The following is a 17,649-nucleotide window of genomic DNA, read 5'->3' as shown; positions in this document are numbered from 1 at the left end:
GAGGGTCAGCAACAAACAGGAAGACTCGCAACCAAATGCACTAACACTGTGACTCCAACAATGTACTTAAAGACAGCAGAGACTGTGACGACAAAGGATCTTGTAGGGTTTTATTTATAAGGTTGTTATGGATCGAGCCTTCTACTCATCAGCAGTTAACAGCAAAAGGTCATGGGGCTTGAGAAGATGAGCTATCAGGCTCCATAAAAATTGTTGGCACATGTAAGCAAATTTTTGATGTGATGGTCATATCAGACTCCACAATAATCAGATATAGCCTTGCATTTGCTCCTTAAAATCAATGCCTGAGAACAAATAGGATACTGAATTAACATTAAACCGAAATCTGCTGTCATCAAGCAGGTTCCCACTCAGTGACCTTGTACTGGGTTTCTGAGGCTGTGAATCTTTACAGAAGGAGACTGTCCATTTGTCTCAGCTGGTGGGTTCAACACAATGCAACATGGCACAGAAATCCAGAACATAGTCTCTAATTGAGGTGGTTTTGTTTCCCTTTCTTCTTTTCCCCTGTGTAGTAAGAATTCCTAGGATGTTAATGGGTGGAGTAGGAAGAGGTTAGTAGCCACCCTGCTCATAATTTTCTTGTACAGATGTAGAAACACAGTTTCAAATAACAGTGCTTTTGTTTTGCTTCTTTTCCTCTTGAGAAATAATCTCTGGGTTGTTAACAGTTAAAAAATAGGAAGTTGGTTGCCCACTTAACACAGATACCTATTTTAATAGAGGAAAGTCACCTCTTGAGGGATAAAAATCTACATTAAAAGCAGAATTCTGCAGGATGTAATGGAACCTGGTCCCATTAGGAGGACCCTCTCTGCTCAGGGGCCACTTTACCAGTACTCATGGAAGGCTGTGCAGCACACGGAGTGGGTGGTTTTATTGATGCTTTTGGCATGGTTACTCAGCCCCTAGCCTGCCCTCATGAAGTAGTCTGCTGAGTGGAATTTTGTTTCTGCTACTGAATGGTAGGAAATCCTGGGACATAGTCCTGATGGTCCTAGTTTTCTAGGGATTGGAATAGGAGTGGCATCTACTTCCTAAATAACATGCCTCTGGATGCTCTATGAACTTTGATAAATGTTGATAGTTGTAGAGGGGCTTTCAGGCCTTTTGTTCATGGGGTCACTATGAGTCGTGCTTGACTCAAAGGCAATCAACAACAATCTATAGAAAAGTTAAGGACAGTGAAAGGGCACATTACACCACAGTTCCCCTTGTCCCAAGGCAGTGCACAAATATCCCTGGAAAGTATGAGGAAACTACATAGAGATGGGGAAACAACCATCTCTTCTTCCTTTGTTGTTCTGCTGTCAGTCAGAGCCTCCTCACAGCTGACCCTTCAGTGGTTTTTCAAGGCAGTGAATCACATGGGAGGAGATTACTCATCTTACTCCTGTAGAGCAGCTGGTGGATTCAAACCATGTGCCTTTGTGTTGGCAATACAACTCCTTGCTCATCCTAGAACATCTTAGTTCAAGATGTATTTGCTCTTTTTGTTTGTCTTTACTCTTAATGTTCGCTTCTATTTTTCCAAATCATCATCCAAACCACCCTTACTTAACTAATGAATTAGCAGTATATCCCCAGCTCTAGCAAGGATAGGGTATGTGTATTTAGAGTCTTCTGAGTTGGCCATTACTGATGAAGAATATAATTAATAATCCTCTGCTCATCCTAAAAATAAAACAAACAAACAAACAAACAAACAAACGGTCTGTTCTAGTTCTCTTCCCTGGTGAGCTACGTGTTGTTGTTAGGTGAGCTATGTAGGGAAATAATAGTTAGAAACAAACAAACAAACAAACAAACAAACAAACAAAAAAAGGGAAGTTCTATGACTACTATATCACTAAAATTGCTCTTCCACAGTCCATGAACCCACCAGATAGGATTCATGGGTTCTGTCAACATTTCTGGCATATTGGAAGTTGAATCTCTGGGAGAAGAAAAAATGACATTGTGTTTTCTTGCTCTGAAAATTCATAGCTATGCTGGTCCTAACGATTAATCTCTGTACGATGTGTGGTTATGTGTTAATGTGATTTATGCCAAAGGGATCCTACAAAATATGTCATTGTGGCAAAAAGTCAAGTCTCTGCCTAGTTTTTGTTTCACTGTTAGTGTCATCCACAAATACAACTGGTGCAGGAATGAGACTGGGCCTCCTGCCTATCTGAAGAGGCAATGAATGCATCCATTAACATAGAATCAGACATTCTAAGGATAGAAAACACCACCACACATTTTAGAACAATAATTCAATCATTGTTTTTGATTCTTAATAAAATATGTTCAGCACAGTATTTAAATTGCATTTCTCTGAAAAGCATTTGGTATATTAAATAGCAGAAGGTATATTAAATAGCTCTATAAATATTTTCTGGCATCCTCTTAACAGCATAATGATTCTAAAGAAATTAAAATCCACTGATGCATAAAGATCTTTTCCTTTATAATACCATAAAATAAAAGGGGGGAAAAGTGAGAAAGTTTATTCTCAGAATGCAGGCTTAATAGCTTGCTAGGTATTAGCACATGAATATATAGTTTTTCTGAGTTTCAGAGGAAAGAAAATACTACATATATTATAGTTGTGGTTTTAAAGTACCAGTTTGATAGGAGTTTTAAAAAAAACAGCTAAAAGATAAAAATAAAAGACAATCATTTCTGTTTTGTGTCCTTTCTAAGGAATTAATACATTTCCCCCCAAAAGATATGATCATACTTGGAACTAGCGATAAAACAAATATAGGGATCCTCTATAAAAAGAACATTTTATGACAAGTGAAAAGGAACAAAATCAAAGATACAGGATTAGAAAAAAAAACTGAATAAGGATGCAAAAAGGGCATTTTTAACACATTTTGAAAGCTGGCATAAGATGTAAGCTGATCATGCTTATTTGATTGTATAGATCTTGGAGATGGTTTACAAAGATAAATACTTGTTTTTATCAGTCTCTTTTGCAAGGTGAATTTCTCTCCTCAGGGTTGGCAGTTCTTAGTCTGGTGGTAAAGAGCTTGCCCCAGACTCGGCCAGGTCAAAGTCATTGCTGTGCTGTTGGAACGACTCATAACAGACCCTCCAGCGGGTTTTTAGAGGCTGGAAAACACTTGGGAGGAGACAGTCCATCTTGCCTCACACTAAACTCCCTAAGAACTGACTAAGTGGGTCAGCAGAAAAACCCTCTAAAACTAGAAAGAATGAGGAATCAAAGTGTTAAAATCTGTATACAATGTAAAAACCTCCTTCTAAGCCAGAGGCATTCGCTGTCAGCAGTAACACTGCTAAAGTCTTTGATTTTGTGTACTCAGTACTAGTATATTGTTAGCTAGATGTTACATGTACTTCTGAGAACAATTCTAGTGAGTGTGCTTTTTCCCCAAGAAAAGGAGATATGAAATTGGTTTTCCTGTCCTCAGATCCTCTCCGATCACTAGGAAATCCAGAGCTGTCCCACCAGTGTTGTCATGCTTTCAGCCACTCAGGGGTCCTTTCCACTTGCATTGTATGTGGCAGTTTTCTGGGAGAGAGATTTGAGCCTGAACAGGCCTGAGCAGTTCGGCTGTTTGGTTGGATGTAAGGCTCTGGCATAGGGTGAATACCAGTCCCTTTCAAACACATCTTTAAGTTGCTTAATGATGCTTGTCTCGTTGCTCACGTCCACCTGGTTGATAACAAGGCCTGTGCCAGCATTCTGGGTAAAATCATTCCCTACCCAGTCAAAATTTCCTGCAAACAGACAAAGAGAAACATGGGTGAGGAATGAATAGTCACTGAGGAATGTTTCCTCTTAATGAAGAACATAGCAGATTTTTTGAAAAAAATAAACACCCAGGAATAACAACAGGGGAACAAACTTGTGTTGACAGCTCAGAGGAGGGGGTAGGGTAGGGTGAGGTGAAGAAGCTTTGCATATGGCATATTAATACTTGCATATTATTTTGGCATTTTTCTGCAGCTTAGCTTACTTGAAAACTCCAAACAAGGAATCTGCTGTTCCTTTTTTGGTAAATGTTATTTCTTATTGACATTCACAAGACACACTAAATATAACAACATTTAAAATATATCGGGAGACACTTAAAAATCCTGTGAACACTCACTGCCTTCTCAGAGAGACAACACTGAACCCATATGTACAAATGAAGGAATCTAAATACACTGCTCAAATGCTTCCAAGTCATGGAGAACACTGAAATCAGAGGAAGAGGATCTGTTCTACAAGAACACACAACACATAGCAGCTTTTTCTTTTCCTGGTGAGGAGTCAGATTCCTTTTATCTAGATTCTACTGCAGTAGCTCAGAGAGCAGATTCCCAGTGTGATTACTGGGCTCTGCTGTATTCCGCATGGCTACTTTGCTCACAAAGACCCCATATTTGAAGAAACTCTTCTCATCTTGCCCTGTTCTTAACCTCTGCTGGGCTTAAGCCCACTAGTTGCAATCACCATGTCCATCCATCTCTTTGAAGGTGTTCCTTTTTTCCACTGACCTTTGCTCTTCCAGGTGTGATGTCCTCCTCCAGTAACCTACTGATAATGTGCTCAAATAGGTGAGATGAAGTGTCACTACTCTTGCATCTAAGGAACACGCTGGCTGTGCTTTATGACAGATTGGTTTGTTCTTCTGGTATTACAATGCTGTTGTTTAGGTACAGTTGGAACCAACTCATAGCTTACCCTCGAGTGGGTTTTTAGAGGCAATAAATTGCATGAGAGGAAGATGCCCATGTTTCTCCTTTGTAGTAGTTGAACAACATGTAACATGGGATGGTAGCAGAGCCCCTTACCACTCAGCCCCCAGAGCTCCCTGCCCTTGGTAAATGGGTTTTTTGCAACACCACAATTCAAAGGCATTAGTTACCCTTCCATCTTCCTTATTTACTGTCAAACTTTCACATGCATATGAAGCCACTGAAAATACTCTGCATTGGGTCAACTGTATCATAGTTGCAAAGACTGTAGCCTGGATCAGGTGCACCTTAGTCTCCAGCCTGACATCATTGCTCTCCAGTACTTTTGAGAGGTCTCTCACAGCTGACTTTCCCAATGCAATTCACCTCTTGATTTCCTGGCTGCTGTTACCAAGAGTGTTGACTGTGGAGCCAAGTAAACTAAAACTGTTAACTATCTCAATCTCTTCACCATCCATCCTGATGCTGTCACTTGGCCCAGTGGTGAAAATCTTTGTTTTCTTGATGTTGAGCTTCAATCCATATTGAAGGCTGCAGTCCTTGACTTTCTGCAGCAAGCACTTCAGGCCCTACTCAATTTCAGCAAGCAGGGTTGTGTCATCTGCCTAACACAGATTGTTGATGACTCTTCCACCAATCCTGATGCCATATTCCTCCTCGTACAGCCCAGCATCCCGATGATCTGTTCTGCATACAGATTGAAAAGGTATGCAGACAAAATACATCCCTGTCAGATCCCCTTCTTGATTTTGAACCATGTAGTGTCCCCTTGCTCTGTTCTGTCAACTGCCTCTTAGTTCAAGTATAAGTTTCGCATAAGCACAATCAAATGTTTTGGGATTCCCATTCTTCTCAGAGTCAACCATAACTTATTGTGATCCACACATTCAAAAGCCTTTTCATAGACAATGGAGCACAGATAGACATCTCTGCTTTCTGCCAAGATCCATCTAACATTAGGTATAATATACCTAGTACCGCAACCTCTTCTAAATCCAGCCTGCACATCTGGCAGTGCTATGTTGACCTATTGCTCCAATTGTTTTTGGAAAATTTTCAGCAGAATCTTACTTGCATGTGATATTAATGATATTGTTCGATAATTTCTGCACTGGGTTGTGTCACCTTTCTTTGGAATGGGAACAAATATAGATCTTTTCCAGTTAGTTGGCCAGCTGGCTGTACTCCAGATTTCTTGGCATAACTTAGTGAGCACATCCAGGGCAGTGCCTGTTTGCTGAAATATGTCAATTGGTATGCTGTCAACTCCTGGAGCTTTGTTTTTTTGCCAGTTCCTTCAGAGCAACTTGAAGTTCCTCCTTCATCACCACATGCTCTTTCTAATATGTTATGGGAAATTTCAATCCTTTCTCCATCTATCATGCTGTTGCCTATTGGTTCAGTTGTTAGAATTTCTGTTTCCTTAATATTGAGATGCAATCTATATTGAAGGCTGACGTTTTTGATCTTCTTCAGCAAGTGCTTCAAATCCTCCTCACTTTTAGCAAGCAAGGTTGCTAGGTTTCTGTACAATGATGGTTACTGATGCGTTTTCCTTCAATTCTGGCCACATGGTTTTTCTTAGAGTTCAGATTCTTGAATAATTTGCTCAGCATCCAGATTGAATAAGAACATACAAAGGATACAACCCTGACACACACCTTTCTTAATTTTAAACCATGTAAATCGCAACAAATTGTGGTTAACTCTAGGAAGAATGAGAATTCCAGAATATTTGAGTGTGCTTATGTGAAACCTATGATTAGACTAGGAGGCAGTCATCATATCAGAGCAAGGAGACACTGCATGGTTCATCATTCAGGGATGTGTCCTATATCCATACCTCTCCAATCTATATGCAGAACAGATCATCCAGGAGGCTGGGCTCTATGAGGAGGAGTATGGCATCAGGACTGGAGGAAGACTTATCAACAACATGCGTTATGCAGATGACACAACCCTGCTTTCTGAAACTGAGGAGGACTGCAGCCTTGAATATGTACTGAAGCTCAACATCGAGAAAACAAAGATTCTCACCGCTGGGCTGATTGGCAGCATCATGATAGATGGTGAAGAGATCTAGACTGTTAAGAGCTTTAGTTTGCTTGGCTTCACAATCAACAGTACTAGCAGCCAGGAAACCAAAAGATGAATTGCATTCAGAAAGTCTGCAGTCAGAGATCTCTCCAAAATACTGAAAAGCAATAATGTCAGTCTGGAGACCAAGTTGTTCCTGTTCCAGGCCATAGTCTTTGCAATTACTTGATATGCATCAGAAAGTTGGACAATGACCAAGGAGGATAGAAAGAAAACAGATGCCCTTGAGCTGTCATTCTGGGAGAAGAGTATTGAATGGACTTCCAGGAGAACAAACAAGTTCATCCTTGAGAGAGTGAAATCAGGCTGCTCCTTGGAGGCAAGGATTCTGAGACTTCATCTGACATATTTTGGGCATGTTTAAAGGAGGCACCAGTCCTTGAAGAGGGATATCATGCTTGGAAGGGTGAAGTGACAGTGCAAGAGAGGTATATCCTCGATGAGATGGACTGATTCAGTGACTGGGGTAATGAGGATGGGTGTGCCAGAGACAATAAAGTTGACATAGGATAGAGCACGTTGCAGGTTATTGTACATAGGGTTGCTGTAAGTCGCAAGTGACTCGACGGCACATAACAACAACAACAACAACAGTGTTCCCTTGCTCTGTTTGTACAGCAGCATTTTGGTCCAGGTACATGTTTTACATAAGCACAATTGACTGTTCTGAGATTCTCATTCTTCTCAATGCTAGCCATAATTTTTTATGATCCACTCAGTCAAATGCCAACAGTGTATACAAGTCTTAATATCTCCACATCCTCTCCAGAATTTATGGTTCATTATTATATTGCATATTGCTATTGTTGCTGGGGTGAGATGATATCTCATTGTTTGTATTTGCAACTCTTAAAAAGTTAGTGTGTTCTAAATATTGTAGTAGAGCTGGGCATTCCATTAGAGCTAAATATGGAATGAGAAGTATGGGAATCCCAAAACCCTTAATTAAGCTCATATGAAACCTATATCTATACCAAGAAACTATCTTCTGAACAGAGAAAGGGAACACTGCATGGTTTAAAATCTGGAAATGTGTACATCTAGACTGTATTCTTTCTCCATATGTATTCAATATGTATACTGAGAAAAATCATTGAAGAAGTTGGACTCTGTGAAGAAGAGGTGTCATCAGGAGTGGAGGAAGACTCATCAACAATCTGTGTTATGCAGATTACACAACCTTTCTTGCTAAAAGTGAGGAGGACTTAAAGCAGTTTCTGCAGCAGATGAAGACTATAGTCTTCATATGGATTGCATCTCAGTATCAAGAACAAAACCCCTCATCACTGGACTGATAAGCAAGAGTATGATAGATGAAGATTGAAATTGTCAATGATTTGTCAACAAATTGTCAAAGAGTTCATATTACTTAGATACACAATAAATACCTTTGGTACCAGCAGTCAGGAGATAAGGAGATGTATTGGACAAGTATGCTGTCAGGGACCTCTCCAAAGTAATCAGGAGCAATGATATTTGTTTGAAGACTATGGTGCACTTAGTTAGAGCCACCATGCCTTTTTCTCAATCACTTGCTGTGCATCTAAGAGTTACACAATGAATAAAGATGACATAAGAATTGATGCCTTTGAGTTGTGATGTTGGAGAAGAATATTGAATATTACATGGACTGTAAGAAGAGTAAACACACACACACACACACACACACACACACACACATGAAAAACTGCAACCAGAATGCTGTTCGGAGACAATAATGGTGACGCTTCATCTCATATACTTTGGGCATTTTGCTAGGAGAAGCTATTCTTTTGAAAAGGACATTATGCTTAGTAAGGTGAAGAATCAGCAAAGGAGAAAGACCCTCAATGAGATATATTGACACAGCGACAGCAGCGATGGGCTCAAGTGTGTCAGGGATAATGAGGATGGCATAGGATAGGACAGGCTTGCTCACAGGGTCTCTAAGAGGTGTACTTGACTTGAGGGCACCTAAGGACAACAACAAGAAATAATAGCTAATGTAATGGAAGAGTCTGATGGCCTAGTGGTAAGGACCTATGAGGTCACCTTGCAAGTATCTGGTTCAAATCTACCAGCTGCTCTTTTAGAAAAAGATGGGCAATCTCCTTTTGTGTAATTTGGTGCCTCTGAAAATTCTCTGGGGGGCTAGTTATGCATCAGTAGTGACTAGGTAGTACATAACTATTACAACAACAAATAGCTAATGATATTGGGCATTTCTTCACATGTTTGTTGGTAATCTGAATGTTTTCTTTGGTAAAGTGTCTTTTCATGTCCTCTGCCTAGTTACAAATGTGTAGCTAGTGTTTTCATTGTTGAAGTGTTAGAGTTGTCTATAAATTTTAGAGTTGAACCACTGATATGATGGGTCATTGTCAAATATTTCTCCCCAGTCTGTAAGTTATCTTTGTTTTTAGAAGTCTTTTGCTGTAAACAAGGATTTAATTTTCAGATGATCCCAGTTTGTTGGCCCTTCAAGGTTTATTTGTATAGATGAGTGAGCATGTCTAAGGCTGCATCTGTCTGTTGAAACACCTCAGTTTCATCAATCCCTGGAGCCTCAGTGAAGCTTGGGATTCTTCCCTCTGTACTATTGATTTTTCATTATATGCTACTTCCTGAAGCGGCCCAGTATTGATCAATTCTTCATGTTACTGTCACTCTAAAGTATACTTTGCTTCTTTTGATAATTCCTGTGTTAGTCAATATTTTCTGTATCGAATCCTTCAGTATTGCATCTTGAGGCATGTGCATTTTCTTCAGTCATTTTAATGAGTTATTTCTCTATTTATTATATACTACTTTGTTTTCTAGAGTGGCTTTGAAATCTTTTGGTCAGATCTCCTGATCATTTTTTCTTTAGCTTTAGCTACTCTCTCTATTTACATATTTATTTGTCTTTTATTTTTTACTTCATTGAAAGTTTGCAAATCATAGTGGTTCTTTATTCAATCATTTAGACTTTTTTGTAACATTAATTATAATTTTCATAATTAATTTATTACAGTGTTAACTCAAACCCATAGTGTATAGTGCCCTTCCCTTCATCCAGCTAATATCTTTATTAGATTTTGTTCCTTTCCCCCTCTCTTCTCATCCTTTTATCTCTTCTAGATTAACTCTATATGTGTGTAGATCTTTCTTTAGGATGTAATCAGTGGTCATATACTATAATTATCCTTAATAATTTGTTTATGCCACTCAGCATAATTTGTGCTGGATTCAGCCACGTTGTCTTCCTTCCTTCCTCCCTCCATTCCCCCCTTTCTTTCTTCTTTCTCTTCTCTTCTCTTCTCCTTTTCTCTTCTCCTCTCTTCTCTTCTTTCTCCATTCTTTCCTTTCTTTCTTTTCTCTTTCTCCTCCCCTCCCCTCCTCTGTCCCTCTCCCTCTCCCTCCCTTCCCTTTCTTTACCTCTTCCTTCCCTCTCTCTTCCTTCTCTCTCTCTCCTCTTAAATCAGATCCAAGTGGTACAGGAGGTCTTTCTACAGTGGAACATCTGGTAGAGTTGAACTGTGCACCTTTGGGATTGCAGTGCTGTTTTTTGCCACTAGGCCACCAGAATTCCCTACACCCACATTTTGTTCTATATCACAAAATTTTTTTTTCATTTTCTACTTGTTTATTTACAAACTATGTTTATTGTTTTTAACAACAAACTCTCAATTTTCCTCACTCTGCCCCCATCAAATTGTACAACCCAAAGATTAATTCCCCTTCCCCCTGCACATCCACATCCCTCTGCTTCAAACCCCTCCCAGCCCTCCTGGGTCCTTATACTCATTCTATAATAATTGTTTTATACAATATTTATCCTTGTGCACAAATTCTTGATCATTTTTTCAGTAATACATAATATCCCATGTGTGAGTGTAACATAGTTTATAGGATGAATCATTAAATGTGGGTTTGTGTTTTGTTTTTTTTAAAGATAAAAAAAAGTAAAGATATGTTAGAAAATTACATTTCAAAGGGATGGACCTCCCTCCTTGAAAGGAAATATGGAGGAAAGACCATTAAACGTGTTTTTACCCATGAATGTGACACTAATTCTCCTCAATTTGTCAATACTTCCATGGTAATACGACTGTCTGATTCACAATGTCCAATGCCAATCCATTTCCATTTACTAATGCCTAGGGTATCAATCTTTACATGCTCCATTTAATTTTTGACAATTTCTAATTTTCCCAAATGGACACTTGGTACAATCCATGTTCCAATTATTAATAGGAGTTTGTAGTTGGTTCTCCTTATTTCAAGTCATGCCACATTAACAAATGCAGGTTCTTTATGGCTTGAAATTTTTTTCAACACCATCAAGGCAGACTCTACTTTGGGGAGACAGCTCTTTTCTGATAATATCTTAAGTGCTCATTTTTGCCCCTCATATCAGACAGTGTTCCACTACTCTTTGTAGATGTTTTCAAGAGCCTGACATTTTAGGGGTGGATGAATATTCCTGTTTCCTGGTATCTTTGAACACCACAGTTAATCTTACCCATGATGGTATAGATTCCAGTTTCACAGCAACATGAAAGCCACGACAGTATGACAAAATGACAAGTGAGTGATGATATTAGGGGGTCAGAATGTAAGAGTGAAAATAACTATACATTGTTTTAAGGACTGTTAGGGAAACAACAATTGTAATGCTATGGGGGCAAGAATGAAGGGATTTACAACTGGCTAGAAGGGGCAGTCATCAGAACAGAGCAAGGAAACACTGCATGGTTCAAAATTGGGAAGAGTGTATGCTGGGGATGTGTCCTATCTCCATACCTTTTCAACCTGTATGCAGAACAGATTATCTGAGAGGCTGGGCTGTATGAGGAGAGTGTGGCATCAGGATTGGTGGAAAATTCATCAACAATCTACATTAGGCAGATGATACAACCCTGCTTGCTGAAATTGAGGAGGACCTGAAGAGCTTGCTGCAGAAGGGCAGGGACTGCAGCCTTCAATTGTATTGAGGTTAATATCAAGAAAACAAATATTCTCACCACTGGGCCAATTGGCAGCATCAGGATGGATGGTGAAGAGATAGAGATTGTTCACAGCTTTAATTTGCTTGGCTTCACAATCAACACTCTTGACACCATCAGCCAGGAAATTAAAAGACATATTGCGATGGGAATGTCTGCTGTTAGGGACCTCTCAAAAGTACTGAGGAGCAATAGTGTCAGTCTGGAGACTAAGGTTTGCCTGATACAGGCCATGGTCTTTGTAATCACTTGCTTTGCGTCAGAGAACTGAACGATGACTAGGGAGGATAGAAGGAGAATTGATGCCTTTGAGCAGTGGTGCTGGAGAAGAGTATTGAGTTTACTATGGACTGCTAAGAAAATGAACAGGTTCATCCTAGCGAGGGTTAAACCAGGCTGTTCCTTGGAGGCAACGATTCTGAAGTTTTGTCTGACATACTTTGGACATGTTCCAAGGAGGGATCAGTCCTTGAAAAAGGATGTTATGTTCAGGAAGGCAGAGGGACAGCGCAGGAAAGGAAGACTCTCTGAGGAGGATTGATTCAGTGACTGGGATAATTGGGGTAGATATGTCGAAGACAGTGAGACTGGCACAGTATAGAGCAGGGTTTCGGGCTGTTGTACATAGAGTCTCTATGAGTTTCAGGCACATAACAAGAACAGATGTATCAGAAAAGTGGAATTTTGTTTAATAATGAGATGCATAGAAATTTCTCTATTAGGAAAAAAAGAAGGTCAGCCTCAAGACATAACTATGTATGTATAGACCAGATTATGACTAGGCTACAGAAGCATAATGGGGAGCATGTAGGGGTAAGATTGGTATGTAAGAGATGTCAAAGATACAGCAATTATCATTTATTAAGTGCTTGCTATGACTGCTAACAGAAAAGTTGAAATCTCAAATCCACCAGTTGCTTCTTGGGAAAAATATAGGCAGTTTCTTCTTGTAAAGATTTTATTTTTGTTTTTCGGTTGTCCTCTATAAGACTCATATCGACACATTGGAGCCTTGCCCTATTCTGTCGTCATCATCTCTGTCACACTCAAGCCCTTTGTTATGGTCACTGGGTCCATCCATCTCAGTGAATGTCTTCCCCTCCTTTGTTGATCTTCCACTGTTCCAAATATGATGTCTTTCTCTAAGGACTGGCTCCTCCTAAGAATACAGCCAAAGAATGTGAGATGACATGTCACCATCCTTCCCTCTAAGCATCCTGCCTGCACTCTCTCAAAGACATATTTTTCCTTTGTTCATTTATCAAGTATTATTAGCACTATTTTAAAGATGAGAGAGTGAGAGAGCTAAGGTTTGCTGTTGCATGCCATCCAATTGTCTATGTCTCATAGCGACCTTATGTATAATAGCTCTGAACCCTGCCCTGTCCTAAGACAATCTCATAGTCTCTAACACATCTATTCCTATTACCCCAGGTACTGTGTCAATTCAACCCTTCTGGGATATTCCTCTCCTGTGCTATCTCTCCACCCTTCTGAGCATGATATCCTTCTCCAAGGATTGGTACCTCCTGGCCATTTTGCCCATATTATGTGAGATGCAGCTTCAAAATCCTTGCCTCCAAAGAGCAGCCTGGTTTCACCCTCTCCAGGAACAGAACTGTTTATTCTCCTAACAGTCCATGGTATGTTCAGTATTCTTCTCCGACACCACAACGCAATAAGTATCAATTCTTCCTGTCATCCTGAGTCACTGTACAGCTCTCCGATGAATAGTAGGTAACTGAGAAGACCACGGCCTGAATCAGGCACATCTTAGCCCATTAGTGTTATTTTGCAGATGAGAGAGTTAAGGTTTAGACAGTTAACTATATTACCTGGAATTAGATGTTGGGTTACTGTCAAGGCCACGGTAGGAATGTCACTGAAATACTGCAAGTAAGGACTGAGAGACAAGTTAATGAGATCTGTGTTAGTTCTTCAGTAAAGACTCATAATGAATGAGTCATTCAATTCCTCATCTATAATATGAGACAAAATACCAGAACTTTTCTACAAAATATTTATTCATCTACATCTTAGATTAAACCCAAGCGCAGAAATCAGGCAACATGGGGAATGTTTAGTGGAAGACCTCTCTGCTCCTATCCCTTGTTTTCTGACCTCAGGGTCTCATCAGCCAGTTCAGTGGTGAGTCTCAAGTATTTCTTCCTTATTCTTATATTCCAAGGAATATTGGAGAGAATAATCTGGTCACCACCAAACTGAACAATAGTTATCATGCTATATGGAGAAATGACTGGACATGTCAATGACTCCATCTTACTTGGATCCACAATCAACGCCATTGCTACCAACAGTCAGGAAGCCAGGAGATGTATTGCACTTGGAAAGTCTGCAGTCAGGGACCTCTCCAAATTATTTATGTCAGTTTGCAGACTAAGGTACATCTGATTCACACCATGGTCTTTTCAGTCACTTGCTATGCATCTGAGAGGTAGACAATAAATAAGGATGAAAGAAGAACTGATTGATGCCTTTGAGCTATGGTGTTGCAGAAGAGTACTGAATATTCCATGGACTGCTAAAAGAACAAACAAATATGTCTTGGAGAAAGTGCAGCAAGGGTGCTCCATAGAGGAAAGATAGAGCCTGAGAGCATCATCTCACATACTTTGGGTATATTGCTAAGAGAGGTTAGCCCTTAGTGAGGGACATTATGCTTAGATAAGTGGAGGGTTGGTGAAAGAGAGGAATACTTTCAGCCAGGTGCCACAATGGGCACAAAGGTGTCAGGAAGTAAGAGGATGGCACAGGAGAGAACAGGGCTCAGATTTGTTGTTCATAGGGTCACTATGGGTTGTACTTGATTCAATGGAACCTAACAACAACAACAAATGGAATAATCCCAAGAACCCTTACATAAACCCCATCAGATCCCACTTCCAGGACTTGAGGTTAGAATATGATCATGCACAGCAATCATCTGGATCCACAAAAGTGAAAGTGAGAGGAATACAACAATAGAGAAACAGGCTGAGTTTGGATGTGTTCCTTCAGCACTGCCCATCTGCTATATACTGATGTGTGGCTGAAGGTGGTTGGCTTGAGGAGCAGCAGGGAGTCATGAGGACCACTAACCTGTTGACTTGGCCCCATGTGGAGGCTACAGCTGAGTGAAGGGACCCGCTGGTCTGGAATGCAGGGAGAAGTGTGGACTTCTGAGCTTATAGCTGATGTCCTTTTAAACCTAGCCACAGATAACTGGGGAGGTGTTGACCAGAAACGAACCAGAAGAAGAGAATATGCTCCATGCTGTGAGCTAATGTTGATTGCTGAAAACTGATGGTTTGTTCTAGACTGAATTTTTCTTGTGGATGCAGATATTCAAAGTTGCCAAGTTAAAAAGAGAATTCTTCAGCAAAAGGGACATGCTTGTTCCCTCAGAGTACTGGTTTGATAGGGATGGGCAAATCAGAAATTGGTTATCTAAAAGGGGAATATTAAGGCATAAAATATGAAGGACTGCTTTTCACAAATGTAGTTAATAATAAGGTGATTGTAAGAGGAAAAACCCTCACAATATACATGAATTAAATATAACATAAATGAAATATTGTATAAAACACAATGTATGAAACACAGTGTATATTAATGCTAAAAATATTAATTCAAAAGAAAGAGAGAGAGAAAAAAAAGGAAAGCTACCTACCAATATAAGCTGCTCCATCCGTCACCATATACTTGTTTCTATTTAGTTTAGGAAATGTGTTATTCTTTTGTTCTTTTGTAGCACAAGTATTCTCTCTTTCCAGATCAAAAAATTTCTGTAAGACAAAGCAAAAGAAATCGGGTGAATAAAGAATGTTTTCCATCTTGTTCAAAAGCACAAAAGGAGGGTATTATTCAGCTATCAACAACCTTATTCTGGATAGTGAAAAATCACCATCTAGACATATTATAGGTGAAGCTGTTCTGCTCTCAAACCCATATAGACAAGAAAAGGGGAAATTAGCATGCTTATCTAGGTCTGTGATTAACACTTTTAAGCTACAAAATGAACACAAAATTAATTCTAGTAGGGTAAGAGCCAGAAGGCTGTTTAATTCTAATTATCTTATTCATCACAGTGTACCAGCATTTGAAGCCAGCCTCAGGGTGCCTCTGTCCAGCATGCCAGTGAACAGAGTGAATTTTCTTCCATGTTTCATACATTCTAAAAAGAATCAAGTTCATTTCAATGACTGGATGATTAAATTGGGATTTTCAAAGATAAAAGTATCTTTGCCACAGGAAGTTATGTCTGCACAGACAGTTTTATAAGATTTTTAAATAGACAACCGAAAACAAAACACAAATGGCAACTTCAAAGCAAGAATCCTGAAGTTCAACTTTAATGTGACCCTAAAAAAGCAGCATCTCAGTTCATCCAAAGCCAGGGATTAGGATGTAAAAGAAGGGGGCTGACAGCAGGAGTGTCTAGGCTTATCTTGATGCTTAGAGACCTGGCTTATGTGAAGACTGCTACAGTACAGCCAGCTCTCAGCTGTCAATGTTTGCTTTTTTAAGGTAATGTGAGTTTGAGGTTTCATCTCTCTCTCTTTTTTTTTTTTAAAAAAAACCCCTTTTTGTGATCTTAACTAAAATTTACAGAAAGGTTGGATTTTCATTCATTCAGTTTTGCATGCATTTCTTCTTCCCCTTCCCTCCCCTCTCCCCCAGGACACTTTTTGTAACCCTTGTTCCAGATTGTTGTCATACATATAATGCATATTGATATATTCCTTTCAGTCAATTCTTCCCGCATGTGCTCCAATGCAGCATTTATTTTTTATCCACTCTTTTCACGTTCTCCTCCTAATCCCCCATGTTGTTGTTATGTACCGTCAAGTAACCTGCGACTCATAGGGACTCTATGTACATAGCTCTGAATTCTGCTCAATCCTGAGCTAACTTCATAATCTCTGCCACACCTAGTTCCATTACCCCAGTCACTGAGTCAATCCATCTCATCCATAGTCTTTGTCTCTTGCGCTGCCCCTCCACCCTTCCAAGCATGATGGCCCTCTTCAAAGACTGGTCTCTTTTTGCAACATGCCCAAAGTATGTGAGACAGACCTTCAAAATCCTTGCCTTCAAGAACCAGCCTGGTTTCACTCTCTCTAGGATAAAGCTGTTTGTTCTTTTAGCAGCTCATGGTATATACAATACTCTTCTCCAGCACCACAAATAAAAAACATTGATTTTTCTTCTATCATCCTTAGTCATTGTCCAGCTCTCTGATGTTTAGTAAGTGACTGCGAAGACCATGGCCTGGATCAGGTACACCTTAGTCTCTAGAATGACATCATTGTTCTTCAGTACTATGGCAAGGTCCCTGACAACAGGTTTTCTCAAATGCAATTTGTCTTGATTTCCTGGCTGTGGGTACCAATAATAATGATTGTTGAGACAAGCAAACTGAAGCTGTTAAGAATCACAATCTCTTCATCTATCATGATGTTGCCACCTGGCCCTGTGGTGAGAATCTCTGTTTTCTTTTTGAGCTTCAGTTCATATTGAGGACTGCTGTCCTTGACCTTCTGCAGCAAATGTCTCAGGTCTTCTTTAGTTTTGGCAAGCCAGGTTGTGTCATCTGCATAATGCTGATTTTTGATAAGTCTTCCTCCAGTCCTGAAGGCACATTCCTCCTCAAAAAGCTCAGCCTCACCGATTATCTATTCTGCATATAGATTGAAAAAGTATGGAGACAGGATGCACCTCTGGCATATACCTTTCCTGAATTTGAACCATCTATGTAGTGTTTTGCTCTTTTCTGGAAACTAATACCTGGCTCAAATATAGGTTTCACATAAGCACAATCAATTGTTCTGGGTTTCCCATTCTTCTCCGAGTTAGCCACAGTGGC

General features: G+C 39.8%; 1 protein-coding gene across 3 annotated transcripts in view; it reads right to left on the bottom strand.

The window, feature by feature from the left end:
- Nucleotides 1-3,157: 3,157 nt before the first annotated feature.
- Nucleotides 3,158-17,649, bottom strand: part of PLD5 (phospholipase D family, member 5) — a 702,213-nt gene continuing 687,721 nt past the window's right edge. For all 3 annotated transcript variants that reach the window (XM_006898071.1, XM_006898070.1, XM_006898072.1), the window contains 2 exons: nt 15,454-15,568; nt 3,158-3,753 (listed from right to left, as the gene is read on the bottom strand). In XM_006898071.1, the coding sequence (XP_006898133.1) occupies nt 3,506-3,753; nt 15,454-15,568 (363 nt within the window). In that variant the 3' untranslated portion in view covers nt 3,158-3,505. The remainder of the gene's footprint in view (nt 3,754-15,453; nt 15,569-17,649) is intronic.

This window comes from Elephantulus edwardii, unplaced genomic scaffold, assembly GCF_000299155.1.
Source record: "Elephantulus edwardii isolate Elephantulus edwardi_28Jun2011 unplaced genomic scaffold, EleEdw1.0 scaffold00219, whole genome shotgun sequence".
Classification (NCBI taxonomy): domain Eukaryota; kingdom Metazoa; phylum Chordata; class Mammalia; order Macroscelidea; family Macroscelididae; genus Elephantulus; species Elephantulus edwardii.
This window is presented reverse-complemented; position numbering and strand designations above follow the sequence as displayed.